The sequence below is a fragment of the Ammospiza nelsoni genome, chromosome 6 (genome assembly GCF_027579445.1).
Source record: "Ammospiza nelsoni isolate bAmmNel1 chromosome 6, bAmmNel1.pri, whole genome shotgun sequence".
Classification (NCBI taxonomy): Eukaryota; Metazoa; Chordata; class Aves; order Passeriformes; family Passerellidae; genus Ammospiza; species Ammospiza nelsoni.
The window spans coordinates 31,106,362-31,123,086 of record NC_080638.1 but is presented as its reverse complement, the minus strand read 5'-3'; the positions used below and the strand labels follow the sequence as shown (position 1 = coordinate 31,123,086).

Genomic DNA, 16,725 nt, shown 5'->3' with positions numbered 1-16,725 from the left:
GGTATGATTAGTGGTGCCAGGACAAATTGTCTGCCCTTTAAAATTAGGTTTGTGTTGCTACATATATGCATGATTATTTTTTCTGGATTTCTGCTTTCTCCTCCAGAACCCCTGTCATAGCAGGAGGCATCTTTGTGATTGACAAGTCCTGGTTTAACCACCTGGGAAAATATGATATTCAAATGGACATCTGGGGAGGAGAAAATTTTGGTAAGTTTAGGATGTTTCAAGGAAATGACACACTAATGCAGAACTGCTTCTCAGTCTTCATTGCTTACCAGAGCTTTTTTTTTTTTTGTGAGAGATCTGATCAGCATGTCAGTGTAAGGTTAGGGACATGGTCAGGTAATCCCCAAGGGGGTCAGATCTGAATCACTGTCAGCCTAAAGTGTGTGTGGTCAGGGCTACACTCTCCTAAAGGCATATGTGCGATTATACAGGGGCTTCCACAGTACAAGAAAGAAAGAGGAGCCTCCTGATGTTTAAATTGTTGCTTGTTTTTGGAGACTATTCCTCCAGTTCTTCTTATGACATTCTGTGTTGCCACTCCTGCAGCCTCTTCTTATACCTGTTCCTCTCTTGCAGATAAATCTGAATTGCTCTCTCAGCTCAGAGAGATATTTTTCCTAATTTAACAAGCCTCTTTGTAAGTGGAGTTTGGTTACAAATAGACTCAGAATGAAAACATTTAGAAGCAGACTAGGGCATCACAAACATCTGAGGAATTCAGTGTAGTCTGTCCACTCACATGCTGTTTTGGAGTATGGTGCTTAAACCCATCTCCTTGCACTTAATAGTGGCACAGATATGCCAGGCATCTCTCTTGGCCCCGTGTGAAGGGATGCTGCAATGTCACCAGGTGTTAATGACAAAAGCAAGATGAGTTGAAGAGAGGTTCATGGATACCTCAAGTATTTAGGGCATTAATTTAGAAATGGTGCAGATGGAGCTGAGAAGAAAAAAGCCTTGCTTTTTGTAACCAACTTCAGTAGATTTCTCTGTAGCTGACACTGCAAAAAATAAAAAAATCTGTTTGTATAGATTCCATAAATGTCACAGATATGTAAATAAAACCTCTCAAAGAAGGATTTGTATGGTGTTTCCTAGCACCTGGAGAACTAATTAGAAAAAAAATAAATAGTCAGGAAGAGGAAACCTTTGTTTCTCTGAACACAGCTGGGAGAGCTGCCTCTTTCTGAGATGCTTTCTAAAACCATTAAATAATATCTTGGGCTGATAATACACTCTCAAGGTACCACCTTTAAAAAAAAAAAAAGTCTAATAATGAGTGTTCTGCTTTCCCAAATCTTGATTCAGTTTTATGGTATTCGTTATATTAAAAAGAGATATGAAATGGTGCTTGCATAAGAATCTCAGCAGTCCTAGTAGCATCAGCTGAGCACTGTGGCAGAAGTCACAGGAAGCCTTAACCCAGGCATGAAGATCCCTCCCTTATGTCCCTCAGGAGTGGAGTCAAGCTCAGCTCCTTGCCATCACTAGCCCTGCTCCAACTGCAAAGCCAGCCACTTGGCCATGCTGCCAGCCTCCGAGCTGGGACTGTGTAGAAGCTGTAAACCCCAAAGATGGAGAAGGAATATTTCTTAATATTCTTCTGCCCACCTGGGAGTCCAGTGTTGTAGTTTGGTCCATATGTCAGTAGTGTGATGCTAAGTAGAGCTCTCTGCCATAAGCAGCAGTAAATTATTTGCATGCTCACAGCCATTCTTCTACATAGAGCTGATCAAAACCACAGAATCACTCCACAGAATTTGCTTCATTCTCCTTGAAATAGCTCTTGTAAAGCCTGGCAGTAACTGGGCCAGGCTATATGTGACTCAGCTTGCCAGTTTTGCCTTGTTAGGAGGTTTTTCTGTGAATTCAATGTCTTCTGTCACTTTTCCCTCAACCTCCATCAAGTCTGTTGCTGCTGAAAGCAGAGGGATAGAAACCAACCTGGATTTGACAACAAAATGTATTAATTTTCCTTGAAGAATTCAGAATGGTTAATTTAACCTCTTAAAAAACAGTTTACCGTATTTAATTGAAAACTGGGTTTTCTGGTCAAGGAAAAATATTGATAATGTTCTGAAACATTATTTATACTAAATACTACAATTTTGGGTGGGAAGGGACTGTTTGACTTAGGTCCTCATTTGTAGATGAGAGAGTGGTTCTGTCTAAGATGGTGTGAGAAATCCTCTTTGGAAATGGACATCACTTTCAAGTTACATATACCAGACTGAGAGTTCTGGTTTTGTTGTAGGCCAGAGTGAGTCAGAAGCTCATTCCAGGAGAGCAGATGTCAGCTGGACACATCACCACACAGAAACTTATGTCTTGGGTGTTTTTTTTATTTGTTCATTCCTAAAACCCTTCCTCTCTTCAAATCTGGAACTCCCTGTTAAAAAGAATCTGAAAATAATTACCTCTGGATAAGAGTCAGAAAAGTGCAAGTAAGAGCTACAAAATGCATTCTAACCAAATGAGGTCTTTTACTGAGAAGCTGCATTAGATGCACCATCTCCCCTCACCCTGCAACTCACTGTTTGAACTACCTCTCAGTATGCAGGGAGGAAAGCTATGGAGAAAGATGAAAGTTGGGAAGATGTTAGTGTGTATACATAGTTTCAAACATCCATTAGATCTGGATACATAATTTCTTTTTCATTTCTAAGCATCAGGGCTGCATAAATCGGGCATTACTGGAGGGAGATCCCCGCTGAGTCCAGTTTTTGAAGTAATTAGTCTATACAATATGAAGCCCCCTTGGTAAAGACAACCAAACCACCCAGCTAATTTTCATTTTCCTTCTTCCTTCTCTTTTCATCACCACATGAATTGAAAGTGGAAAACCCCACTGGTGTGGCAGTGATTAAAACAGTGAGGACAGACCCAAAAGCTTGAGCAAGGTCACATACCTTCTGTGAGGCAAATAAGTGCCTGCATATCAAAGCTCCATGCTCTTCTAATCTTTTAGCAAAATGTTGAATCTAGTTTCAGGATAGGGTGGATTTCTTCAAGTAGCAGGATTCTCTCTGTATTTTCATAGCCATACTATATGAGACTGGTATCTGCTCTGAGCAGTTCCCCCAGCAGAGGCAACTACAACACAGTCAGTTGCTCTAGTTCATTAGTAATAGAGCCAACCAAAATGAGAAGGAGGTATTGCAGGGTGGATAACATACAGGTGTGAGGGAGAGGACTTAGCTCTAGACATTGACTCCCTGTACCCTCTTGTTCTGTTCTTTTCCCTGATCTTCTAAACTCCCTTTCTTCCTCACATGATTTGTTTTACACAGTAAGTTCTTCCTTTCTAATTCTATCTGTGGGCAGGGATGACAGTAACAAAGTCTTAAACAGGGGCTGTATGTAGGATTGGTCTCAGTCTGTTGCCAGATGCCATCCTGAGCAGCCTTGAAGACCTGGTCAAATGCAAAGGTGTCTCACTGAAATGAGACCACAGAGGAGCAGGACTGGAGAAGGCTTGGAAGTCCCTGAGCTGCAATAGTTGCCTCCATTTTAACAAAGGGAGGACAGTTTCTCTGCTCTCACCGTGGCATTGCTTTCCCTGATTTTACTGATGCAGGCAATACACCCAGAGCAGAAGGGCAAGAAAAGTGCCCTTCTCAGGACTGTTGCAGCTGTATGACTCTTGGCGTCTCTTCCAGAGCTCTCTTTCCGAGTGTGGATGTGTGGTGGCAGCTTGGAGATTGTTCCCTGCAGTCGAGTGGGACACGTGTTCAGGAAGCGCCATCCCTATGACTTCCCTGAGGGCAACGCGCTGACTTACATCAAGTAGGTGTTGGGTACTTCCCGGGAGCAGCCAGGCCACCTTTGTCTTGGACATGTTTAAATAAGTCTGAATTCTCTGTTGTGCTTTTCCCTGGTAATGGAGAACAGCTTGTGGCTGAGCCTCTGTTCTCAAGGGAAGGATGAGTTGATGTTTTCTGTGAACAAAACCTGTTCCCTTTTCTGCTGTTGGTATTTGTGTTTCTCACTCCTTCTCAGTCTCTGGTGAGGGGCGTGGGGAGCAGTATGCCGGAGAGACACCCTGGCCATTCACAGATGCTGCCCTGTGACATGTGTGGAGGTATCAGCAGCCCTTGGACATCTCTGTTGTCTCTGAGCTGTACATGCTCTAAGATACACCCTGAGGACAGCTTCTACTGCAGCACAGCTGGGAAGAGAAGAGAGTTGAGATAAAGGGCTTGACAATGAAAGTGGTCAAGTGCTGCTTCAGGGCCCCAGGGAGATGATGAAATCTCCATCATTGGGCATCTCAAAACTCAACCAGTCAAGACCCTGAACAACATGACCCAATATGAAGCTAGCCTGATTTGGACAGGAGGTTAGAGGTTAGACAGAGCTGCTTTCCAAACAGTATCCCAAAATGTTATTCTAATCTGGGAAAAGAGATACTGTAAATGAGTGTGTTGGTGACAATCAGGCCTGGTGTCTCTGCAGAGGAAGTACATGCAAAAAAGTAATGGTAAACTATGGCTAATAAATGTTTAATTTCTCAAGTGTTCTTGCATGGCTTTGTAGACTTAACACAATCAATCTCTACCCACCCATTCTGCCTACTTGGTTTTGTGTTTGGGACTGTCCCCCACTACCTGCTGAGGTATAGGGGGTCTGCCCACGCAGGGCCTGCTCCTGGGAGGGCAGGTTCTGCAGCAGAGCTTCCCCTCAGCACAGCATCTGTTCCCCGTTGGTGCAGGAACACCAAGCGCACAGCGGAGGTGTGGATGGATGAGTACAAGCAGTACTACTACGAGGCCCGGCCCTCGGCTATCGGCAAGGCCTTTGGAAGGTAAGCTGCCCCACACCTTGGTAGGAGGGCTCTGGTAAACCCCTTGGTAGCAAGAAGTACTTTTTAGGTCTTCTCTGGGGCTAAGTGTGAGAAAGAGAGGTGCTCTGAATGCCTGCCTTGCCAAGGAGGTTGTAGCTTGAGTGTCTGGCTAATGAGGTTTGCTACTAATTCACTTAATTTTTTCCTCAGTAACACTGCATAAATCATTTGTTAGCAGAAGGCCAAAGGGATCTGTAATGAAATTAAAAGACCAGATATTTGAAGTGGGTAGACAGGAATATTTTTCTATCACAGCATCCAGCTGTTGTAGAAATGTGAGCTGTATCTTGAGCTTAAGTTCCTGTGCAGATGGAGAATGCCAGGGCAAGCATGGCTGGCTGGCACATGGGGCATGTTGCACTTGGTGCACTCCCCACTTGCCTGATGGATGGAGGGCAGTTTGCTGGTTTGTAGAGCAGGAGAGAGCGTGGCTGATGGTAAGATCTAGAAACACAATCTGCAGAATTGTGCTTCCTACAGCACCTTTGCTAAAGCTGTTTTCAGGCCATGTGGGATTCATTGTTATCAGCTTAACAGTTCTCTGTGACCCAGAAATCAGTGATGGACACCAAACCTAGAGAGGAGAGCTTGCTGTCTGTGCTCTCAAACTCCCAATGACTCCCAAATAAATGTAAAACTCCCAGGAGTGCTGCATTTCTGTGGGTTTTATCTGCCAATGAACAAAAGGCTATTGTTGTATTAGTGTAGGGACTTGGCGAATGTAGTTGTATCTCAAATGTGTTTGCACAGGGTAATGATGCATCTCCTACTTATTTATGACAACCAGGTCACTTTTATTCTTGTGCACTTTGCTTTATAATCATGATGCATTACATATCTTCATAAAAATAGCTTTGCCCACCTAATTTATCAGTCCTTGAGCTGACTGCAGCAGCTGGACTAGGACCACATAGCAAGTAACCCTGCTCCAAGTAACCCTGCTGCTTGTGAAGGAAACAGACTATTGCATATTGTGTGTGGATCTATTGCTCATGTGTTTTAGTGGCAAAATCTGCAGTTCTTGTTTGCACAGACTTCCTAGTGACTTTATGGGCAGCATTGGCTGAATAAAAGCTGGAGCAGAGCATAAGACTTCAGGTAATTTCCTGTAGTAACAGCTCTGTGAACCTGCATTAAGTTTAGATTTTAGTGTGCAAATACCTTTGACACCATCACTGACAATTTGCCCTAAAATGGACCCTCCTTCCCCTCAATTCCAGTGTGGATATAAAATCTCAGAACATTCCCCTGAGGTATGTGACCTCATGTATATGTACAGTGGCCTCTGTGGGCTGAGGATGGAGAGGTACACGGATATCACTGAAATTCCTTCCCAACACACAAATGCAGTGTTAGAGCTTAAAGACAAGAGTTTCTGGTTTCACTGCTCAGTAGGACTGCTGGAGGGAAATCCTCTTCTTCAGCCAGCTAAAGCCAGACAAATCAGCAGGACTGCCACAGCAGACAGCTACTGAGATGTTGAGTTAATGTCCCTTTTTACTCCCACCCTCTCCCCAAACTGCTTAAGAACAAATAAATAAGTTCCTCAGGTCTCAGTTCTCCAGCCTCAGCTTAGGCCTGCTGCCATGAGCTAGAGACATGTTTTAGCACACACGGATGAATCATCTGAATGTACCTGAGCACAAACACTCTCTGGGCCTTTTCAGCAGCTGATTGTTGTGCAGGTTTCATGGTTTGCCTCTACAGGGGCACCCAGAGGCACAAACACTTGCCTGATCTTACAGCAGTTTTACTGCAATGTATTATTTAACGAGGTAGGACCTGGGCCCTGCCATTGCCCTGAGCCAAAGGAAGTGCAAGAACATTTCTATTCCCTGCAACTTGCCTCTCTCCTCATCTTCACCTCCGGTCACTGCCAGTGCTCTGAACCCAGCAACAGTTATGTGGGAGAATGAGTAATGGCAAAAAGTAATGTAACTTCCCTCAAACCTCCTGGCCAGTGTTCATTGTTCCCCTCCCTCCTGTTCACTGCCTTATGCTCAGCAAACTGCCTGTGTTTCCAGCATTGCAGACCGAGTGGAGTTGCGACACAAACTGAACTGTAAATCCTTCCAGTGGTATCTGGAGAGCGTCTACCCTGAGCTCAAGTGAGTCAGTTCTTTGCTTGTAGAAATCTCTGAGGGATTTGGGAAGTGGGTCACAATGGAAACATGAGCCTTGACAGCAGTGGGCAAAAGAGAGACTTATGCTTGGAAAAGGTTTTCTCTGCTCTTCTTTTTTGTAAGAAACCTCCTGTGTTTTCCTGGCTTGTATTGTCACAGCTCTGCGAAAGGTCTGCCTTCTGTTCTGCCCCACACAGCTGTCCCTTGGAAATGTGCAACAGTGGCGGTTTCAGAATGTAGGGTGGAGACAAGAGCCAGTCCACTACACCCCTCCCAGTTTTGACTTGGTCTCTGCCCAGTGGATTCTCTGTCTGGAGGGAGTTGAGCCATGTAGAGCTGGACAGCCTTAGTGCAGAGGTTTGGGTGGTTCAGAGAAGGCTCTAAGGAATGCCAGAAGCAGCTGTCCCTGTGGCTTCCCCTGCCCTGGGTCAGGACACAGAAGTGTTGTGTCCTTGCCCAGCTGGGAGGCAGCCTGGGTAGAGCTGTGTTGTTGGCGTGTGCAAACCAGCACACATGTGTATAGCTCAGGAAGGGCAGCACATCTTTACACCTCAGTCTGTGGCTGTGAGTGGAGGCTGAAACATCCAGCTGCAGTCTGGCCTTGACAGATCTTTCCTGCATTCCTACCAATGAGGCAAGAATATGTGTTAGCTGGGGAGAAGACTGAAAAGGGGGGAGGAAGAAGCAGAGAAAATCAGTGTGGATATGGCTTTTTGCTGGAAACAGCCTCTTTCAGAATTTCAGAATCATAACATGAAACTGCTTAGGGTACCCCTAAAGAGCTTGGTATGCCTTCTGAAACAAAAGTACTAGTCCTCTGACCAAGTTCTCCCTTGATTTTTGCCTCCTCCAGATATTTCCAGTGGACAGCATGATATTGTTCATTTTCTGTCAAATATAGGGAACTGTGTTCAGTCAGGGGCCAATTAAGCCCTTATAAATGTGGAAGTAATTTGGTAATTTCTAGTATGAAGTACTATGCAACTGTCATTTTATTTCAAGGATTCCTGAAAAAGAGTTGATTCCAGGAATAATTAGACAAGGAAGAAACTGTCTGGAGTCTCAGGCACAGGATACCACAGGGACTGTGTTGGCTGGCATGGGGAACTGTAAAGGTTCCGTGAACAATCCACCTGTCTCTCAGGTAAGGCAGGCTTCAATTTGCTGGTTTGCTCCTTCCCTTTTAATTACCTGAATGAAGAGGCATCTCTGGTCTTGGTGGGTTGATATGGAGGTGAAGGAAGGAGGAATTTGACCCTGTAATCATTTCAGTAGTAAGCAGAAAAAGAAGCCCATCTCTCAGAGCTCTGTTGGCTCAACAGACTCAGCAGTCAGGCATAGAATGTGAAGGTTTTCATCTCTCAGGGACAACAGGTGCTCAGATGCTCAGGGAGTGACAGACTCATTGAGAATCATTTTGGGGCTGTGTGCGGCTACTACCCTGGCATGTGGGTATGAGATTTTTTGGGATTAGAAACTGAGCTCTGCCAGCTCAGTTGTAGCTGCAGATGACTTGAATTGTGCTGTGTTGCAGATGTGTTCCAGTATAAAGCACAAATAGAGTTTAAATAGCTGACCCCAGTGGCAGTAATGTGGTGCAGTTCTCCTAACTGCAGTGGAGCTGTGATGGTATATACAAGCTGAAGATCTGCACTCAGACTCTGTTGGTGACTGGAAGCAGCTTGAGAAAGTTAAGGGTCACAGTAGGGTATTTTGTGCCAGAAAATACATACTCGCATCTGTTATCACATATGCACATCTGTTAACAATTGGAAACTAGTTTGCAGCCAGCATTCAGTGTGCCATTTAACCTGACTCATTGGTCTGTGTCATTACCATCTGAAATCTTTGAAACCTACTGCATTTTGTATCGCTTCCTTGGGGAAAGTATAGTAGTAACATTTGATTGGATCAGGTATTCATCTAGTCAGAGGAAGGAAAACATTAATCAACATGTCCCTTATGCATGCTGGTGATATATGGATATGCTTGCATGTGTTTTGCTTTGCTTAACAATTTATAGGTCCCAGATACCTGTTAGAGAACATATCTGGTGTGTAAAACATGCAGAAGCAGTTGCACATCATGTATGTCAGGGCTCCTTGCTTTGTAGGCCTGCATCTGTAGAGCTGCAGAGCAGAGAGTTGCATGGGATCATGGGTTAGACACCTCAGATAGTGAGGGGAGCCAGCTGCAGACTTTGCAGGTGATGATGCACCAAGCCTGAGCATCAACTTCTGATCAAGTGACATCTGCTGTGGTAGGTGCTTCCCAGGGAGCCTTTTGTAGGAAGAGAACAAAAGATGGAGGTTTTTAAAGTATCTGATAGAAAAAGATCTCTCTCCCTCATCTGATCACTGTTGGGATCCTAATGGAACCTTCCTTTTTCTTATTCCAAAGGAGTGGATATTCAGTGACCCTTTAATTAGACAGCAGGACAAGTGTCTTTCCATTGCCTCCTTCTCTACTGGTTCTCAAATCACACTGGAAGCTTGCAGTCAAAAAGACGGCAGACAGGTGGGTAACTGTGCACCTCTCTCTCAGCAGGGCCAAACCCAGCACTACCAAAGCACATTAAAGTCCTTCCCATCTTCTGCATCTCCCTCTCTGGTGTGTTTTGTAAGCTTGGATGCATGACAGAGTGTGTGACCAAGCAGAAGGTGCAGCGTGTGGGTGTCTGCTCTGCCTGGGCCCTTGGCAGCAGGGCTGGCTCCAGCTCAGCAGCACCCCAGCTTTGCTTCTTGGGTGAGTTTATGTGCAGCCAGATTGGTGCATGGATGAAGCATAGCACCAAAGAGAGGTAGGTGTGGCAACTGCTTTGGGATACCTAAGGGAAGGGTGGTATGTGCTATCATTTGTTTATTTAATTTGAAGTGAGATACCTGTATTCTTTGTGCTGTCTTTGAACACGTGAGCAGACCTTTAAAACTGAGTGCATGTAACTCATTTAAGAGATACTGTCTGACATAAAGCACTGCATGTTCCACCTGAACTGCTCCCTAGAGGAAAAATACACAGCAGCAATGTTCCTAACAAAATGCAGCTCTTTGACCTATGCTGTTTCCAAGATGTGCATCCCTGATCTGTCAGGACAAATCAGTCCTTTTGCCTTCAACACTAGCTAAGGGATGGCCTCTGCAATGGCTGGGGTGCCCTCAGCAGAGATGTGATGTGTCTTTTTATCAGAACTGGGCAAAGCACAAAAGGTCGCAACACAACCCTGGCAGACAGCAGATTGGACTTGTTTCATTCCTAGTTCCCATGCTTCCCTCTACACCAAGAGAGAACAAGTTTTCTGTCATCTAAGGCTGTGCTGACTCGGCTTTCTGACATGTCTGTTGTTTTGATAGCCCAAATATAGAAGACAGCTCAGCTTTGACAAGTTCTCATCAGCATTTCATTTTTTCAGTACTTTCTAATACTATAAGAATCCTTGAAATTAGTTTTTCCTGAAAGAAAGCACTGAAATTCAGTCCTGCCCATTTATGGAAAACCTGTGTAGACCTGTGGAGGGTTGGTTAATGCAGAAATGCCTTGAAGAGTTGTCACCATGAATACACTGGGAAAACTCTGAGTTTGGATTAATCTGCAAGGGTATCCCAGGTGGGCTGTGCTTGCCTGCTCCTTTTTCTTGTTGGCAATCACTCATCCCATCGCTGTGTAATTAGGTCACTTAGTTTCTCCTTATGTGCTTCACAGTATTTTCTTCCCTGGCAGCAGAGAGGACTTCAGCAGCTGCCAAAATCAGCTGTCTTTCCCTGCTTCCTCTGTCATGGAAGGACAAGGATCCCTCAAGGAGGGTGGAGACAGGCTGCATCAGAAGCCAGAAGAGAGATTAATTCACAGTAACACAACCAGGCTTATTCTGCTGCTGGAATAGGATTTATTGAGTCTTGACGTGTTGATTATTTACAGGCTCATTATCAAGACATGCACACACTTAAGAGTGTGAGCTGTTGTTTTCCATTACCTTATGTGAGCGAACTGCACTTACACCAAGGACTCGACCTAGCATATGATTTAACCAACTGACTCTAAGCAAGGATTTTGTTTAAGCATTTCAAATAATTAGAGACTGATTTGAATTACAGCTGCCATTCTAACTGCCTTCCAGCTGAATGGATAAGGTGGAGTGAAGTGGGAGAGGTGCATTTGAATTTTTAATGTAATTTGAGTTTAAATGTTCTTAAACATTTGGGTCGTTTTTGTAGTCCCAAACTCCCATTTCAAATTTCTGCTTATAAAGCCAATTTTACTTGCAATGCTCAAGTTTGTTGTGTTCTTAGGGAATGTTGTTATGGTTCTTTTCTTTCATAAACACAACAGTAATTGTTGTTAACACTGACATTGGATTTTAATTAGCTAGAAGTCAGTCATCTTGTAAACTATTCCTTTCTCTCTCCTCCTGATATTTGAGAGGTTGATTTCCAAGAAAGAGCAAAGCTGGAAGGAACAAATTCCCTCAGCTGCCCTACAGCTTGCCTTGTCTCCCCATGGATACTCACAGCCCCAAGTGCAAGTGCTGGGGGAGAGCAGTGCTTCCAAACTGTGCATGAGTGTGCCCACTTCTCAGTTCAAGTGGGCTTCTCAGAAAGTCAGAGGAGCTGAATGGAGGGTGGAGGGAGGGCAGCTGAGCTCCTTTGCAGAGAAATGACAAGTAAGAGCCCTGAGTATGTGATGTGGTCTGAGTGGAGGAGGGTGAGCGTGGGCACCTTGCACATCACACATACAGCATCCTAAGTAATGGAAGTCTGGCTTTGAACATCTTTCCTGTCACTGTCATCAGAGATCTGTGGTGAAAGATGTTTGGATTTTTCTGGATGTAGATTTCATGTCTGTGTCTGAGTCATGAAAATGCAAAATTTCTGACAAAGGATGGTATACCTTTGGTTTTTAGTGTCCCAGGAGTAGATTGGTTAGATCATTATGATAGCATCGCAGAACTCCTAAAGTTGGTTTCTGCTTTCAAACATGCTGAAGCTGTGCCCATGCTACACAGCTGTTCTGCATTAAGCATGTCCCAAAGACAGATAATTTTTTGTTAATTTTGAGTGCTCAAACCAGTCCATTTGACATATAGGTAATACTCTAGCAGAGGCTTTGGAGTATTGTGATTTGTGTTTAGACTATTATCTCAAAATAAGTCTAGAATTTTTTAAGCAGGAGGATATGAGACAATAGTCACACTTCAGATGATTTTTGATGCTCTCAGACTCCCTTGGGTTGAAAGAAACCAGAAATGAAATGTATTTGGCAACATGATCCTGTTGATCATTCAACAGCAACAGCTGGCAGAAGACCAGCCAAAAGCTATTCTGCATAATCAGAACTAGATTTCAAAGCAGATGGATGTTACCCATAATGTTATTTGGAGAATAGCATTTTTAGTTGAGTGCACAATAAATTATTGCCTTCAGCTTTGTTTTTGGCTCTGACTGACAGTAGGAGTGGTGTTTTAATTTGTGTTATAGCGAGGACAAATAGAAGGCAAAGTGAGAGTCAGACCCTAAAACAAGAGAATGAAAATGAGAAACGTTGGCACAGTATTTCCCAACAGAACAAGAAATGCTGAGAAATCCTATTAAACAGCTATATTTCATTAAAATGTTCTGAAGGAATGTGACCTCAGCCTGAAAATGAGGACACTAAGTGTTCTTGTGAGACAAACACTATTTGAAATCCTGTGTCGCTTTGTATGCCATTGGGAAATTTTTCCCACTTTACTTCTCAGTGAATATTACCTGAAGATGAATGCAACTTTTTATAGAGTATCCAAAAAGAAAAGCAGAGAAAGCCTGTCTGACTCAGCACCTTCATGACAATAAGCAGGTAAAACAATATAGGCAATGTGCCATGCCTTGAAAGTAGTTTTCAGGAGACAAGAGTTTCTCTTAGTTGTGATTTAGTTTTACAAATTTAAGTGCTCAAAGGAAGACAGTACTTGCTGGATGCTGATGTGAACTTTTCCATCTTCTGTCTCTGCTTGTGTATTTAAAATTTAGTGTTCAAGACCAGCTTCAGGCTGTCCATGGCTCTGCAAATACACTCAATTACAACTTACAGCATCCTTGGCTAGTCCAGTTATCAGCTCTCCATACATTTCTGTTTGAAGCATCTCAGTCCTCATGAGCAAAATTTGCCTTTCTCAGCTGTGCCTCCTGAACTTGGCCAATTCCATTGTTTCACAGTTAGGGTTTTGAGAGAAACCCTGCACTACCTGGATTACTGGGGGTTAAAAGAAAACTTTTGATTACCCTGAAAAATTAGACTAGTGTAAACAATTTCAGCTCTTGTATATATTGGATAGAAGAAGACTGGCTATTTCTGACTTTTCTCTTATTGCATGTGGAATGCTTCTATCCAGCCACTTAAAACCAATTTGAAATGATAGATAAAAAAGATGGAGAGAGAGATACGCAAAAAAACTGGGGGGAATTTTGAGTTGACACTGGGGAAGAGGATCAAAACACAATATTTCCAAGAAAAAATGGTTTCTTTTTTTTTCTTCCTCCATCTTCATTTCAAACCTACTCTGACCAGTAAAATGTACTATCTCCATTGTATAAGAAAGGGAGACCACAGAAGATTTTCAAGCCAAAATTTCTCAGATTGTGCAATGCTTGTATCTTCCAAAAGCTTTCCTTCCACGTACAGTCCAGTCATAATGTCTGGGTGTAGAAGAAGAGACTAATCCCTGTATGCAGGAGGTGTCTACTCTGTTGTTTTTTTTTTTGCTAAAGGTGGTCATTACTGCTGTCACTTAAAACTTACCAGTCTAAGCTCCCTTGTGGTCTGTGAGAAAGCTGGGCCCTCCCAGAAGGGGCTTGTACCTATGGGACCCCTGCATAACTATGTCACCGGGTAACTGGTTTAGACTAAATGGCTCCTTTCTGAGGTGGCTGACAGTGGGAGATGAGTGTCCTGGCTCCTGTTCTCATCCATTGCCACTGACCACCCTCCTGGGAGCTCTGAGATATCCTGTGTCCCTGCAGGGGAGGATGTTGGGCTGTCTTTGGTAGTCCTGTGGTCTGCAGTCAGGCCTTGTGAAAGGTTCAGGTGAAGTCAGGGGAGTTGCTCTGGTATCTCATGAAGGGCAGAAAAGCAGAGTGTGTGATCAGAATAGGTAAAATTTGTCATTCTGAAGGTAACCCATGTATTTGAGATGTGGAACCCTACTTTGGCTTTTACTGTGGGTGTGCTTTATAACAGTTACATACATGGCACCTCCCCACAGCCCAGATGAGCCTCACCTTCAACTCTCGCCCTCTCCTCCTTCCCTTCCCCATCCCACCCCTCTTTACTTTGAACAAAAGGATCTGGGTGGCTTGACATGCTGGGCTTTCCAGTGGTGTGGCTCACTGAGAAGCTGATTGATTTTGTTAGCAGCAGTAGATGTGCTCTGGGGAGTGTTTGCTGCTGTCCTGCTGGGCCTGTTGCTGCAGACTGTCCCTGTCACAGTAGGTACCTGCTCTGCAGGGATGGCTGCCACAGAGCAGGTCTCTCCTCTGAAGGAGTAACTTGAGCAAGCCTCCAGTGGTGCTAAGAAAGAAGAAAACCAGTGCCTCTTGCTCATTGGCCTTGTCCTCCATCTCAAATCTCAGCATATTCTTTTGCAGCTGGGTCTTTGGTGAGCTGTGGAGTGTGTGGGAGAGGCAGATGGCAGCTTCCTCTCACACAAGCACAGTGGAACATGGAGAGTGAGAATTCACAAATACAGAGGTGGTGGGAAAGTGGAGGGCAGGGAAGTAGGTGTGCTTTGGAGAAGGTCAAGAGGCTCTTCAGTGGGGTGTCTGTGGCACTGGGAGACACTGCTGGGGAGGCTGTTGTGCAGCAATGGCACCAGCCAGGCACAGAGCACAGCTTGCTAATGGAGAGACCCCCTCCTTTGCACTCCATCATTACAGCTGCTGCTGCATGATATTAACTCTTCCTCAGCTCTTCATAGGGAGGCTTCTGCCAGATGGGAGCCAGATGGCTCTGGGACCTGTGTAGGCAGTGAGTTGCAGCAGCTGGTGAGGGCATTGTAGTGCAGACTGCATTGTATCTTCCTGTCCATCATCACTGCATTCCTCTGCCCCCTTCTCCGTTAAAATCAGCTTCTTCCTGCTGCACAAACAGCTCTCCTTTAGTGTTGTCCTGTCAGACAGGGCTGGCAATACTGCAAATTGATGCTGCCTCTGGTATTTAGACTTGATGAAATACGTGATACAGGAGCAACAGATTACTCTGGGCTTTGCAACTGCCCTGCCCTCCAAGACACATAACAGCTGCCAGCAATATGTGAACATAACTGAATATCTGAAACCACACAGCATGTGGCAGTCCTTTTGCTATGCTACCCAAGAATTAAAATGTTTGTAGGTTTTGACATTGTCCAGATATTGCAGGGAATTCTAAAATTCCATTGCATATCTTTTCTGCAATATTCTTGAAGTCCATCAGTATTGTCAAACTGTTTCTTTTTCTTCATCAGTCTCATGAGTTAGCCAAAACATCCTCATAATATTCCTGAGCTCTTTACTGACTGAGCACCCAGACCACAATTCTAGCTGGGTCATCTGTGTGACTGAAAAGAATAAAGGGAAAATCCCTGGAGCCTGGACCCCTCAGTCTTCTCAACCTGTTGAGCTCAGCTGTGCCCCACTGGAGATGAATTATACTGCCTCATATGGGAGATCCCAAATCCACAGACTCATTTCTACTTTTCATTATCATTCACAGTGTTCCCAGGTTTGGGGTTTTTTTTCCGGCAGGAATGGAAGGTACGGCCCTTTCCCAGCAGAATTTTAAATTCAAGGTTAGGACTTGTTTTTGTTTCCTGGTCAGTAGCACAACCAAAGTGGACCTTCAGGAAAGGGTTGTATATGAGACCTTTTGAATTTGATGAAAGAACAGATGCGGGAACAATGGATAAGAGAGAGATCCAGTCAAACATTAGGAAGTGTGATTCTTGCTTTATTTGGACAGGTTGCTTTCACTGTTGGGAGGCATGTCAGTGCTTTGCTTTCCCTGGAATGGGAAGCAACCATAGGAGGGTTTCAAGTTTTGGTGGGTATCTTGGTGTCCAGGACAGAGAATGACCCAGAAATTGTGACTATAATGTGCTTTAAAAATGCCGTTGCTTGCTGATTTTTGTGTTTAAAGCATCACACAATCATAGAATTCCAATAGGTTGGAAGAGACCCATCTGGATCACTGAGTTCAGTTCCTGACCCATCACAGGACACCCCAAGAGTCACATTATGTGCCTGGGAGCATTGTCCAGGTGCCTCTTGAATTCAGCCCGAGCTTGGTGCTGTGACCACTACTGTTGTTTGCTTTCTAGATGCTTCTGAGCATCCAGCCCTGTAACTCAGCTAAACCCTGACCCTACCTAACTGCAGCTATTGTTAGTACAGGAGCTCAGTGATTTAGAGATGCTGCCCTGTGCCCAGATTTTCATTTTCCCCAGCTGTTGGAGTTGACTTGGGATTACCCTCAACTTGAAGTCTGAAGGGGAATGGAAGTAACATCCTGTTTTTTCTGTCTTCTCACAGAAGTGGAAGATGAAAGGCAGTTTCATTCAACACTTTGTCAGCGGTCTCTGCCTGGAAAACCAGACTGGAAGAGTGGTGACCAGCCCCTGCCAAGCAGGTGTACCTGGCCAACAGTGGGAGCTGCTACAAGCAACATGATGGTAGCACAGAGATCTCCTTGTTTCTTTGTGCATGAGACTTTGGGAGCGGAGGGAGGCAGGAATGGTTTTGTATG

At 44.4% G+C, this 16,725-nt stretch overlaps 1 protein-coding gene across 2 annotated transcripts in view; it reads left to right on the top strand.

The window, feature by feature from the left end:
* The window catches only part of GALNT16 (polypeptide N-acetylgalactosaminyltransferase 16), a 74,479-nt gene that overhangs the window by 54,313 nt on the left and 3,441 nt on the right, over nucleotides 1-16,725 (top strand). The window contains exons 9-15 of one of the 2 annotated variants that reach the window (XM_059474049.1): nucleotides 107-210; nucleotides 3,669-3,795; nucleotides 4,721-4,813; nucleotides 6,877-6,960; nucleotides 7,978-8,119; nucleotides 9,376-9,492; nucleotides 16,512-16,651. In XM_059474049.1, coding sequence (XP_059330032.1) covers nucleotides 107-210; nucleotides 3,669-3,795; nucleotides 4,721-4,813; nucleotides 6,877-6,960; nucleotides 7,978-8,119; nucleotides 9,376-9,492; nucleotides 16,512-16,649 — 805 coding nt within the window. In that variant the 3' untranslated portion in view covers nucleotides 16,650-16,651. Of the gene's footprint in view, nucleotides 1-106; nucleotides 211-3,668; nucleotides 3,796-4,720; nucleotides 4,814-6,876; nucleotides 6,961-7,977; nucleotides 8,120-9,375; nucleotides 9,493-10,695; nucleotides 10,831-16,511; nucleotides 16,652-16,725 lie in introns of those variants that run through there. The other variant, XM_059474050.1, reaches the window with a different exon arrangement.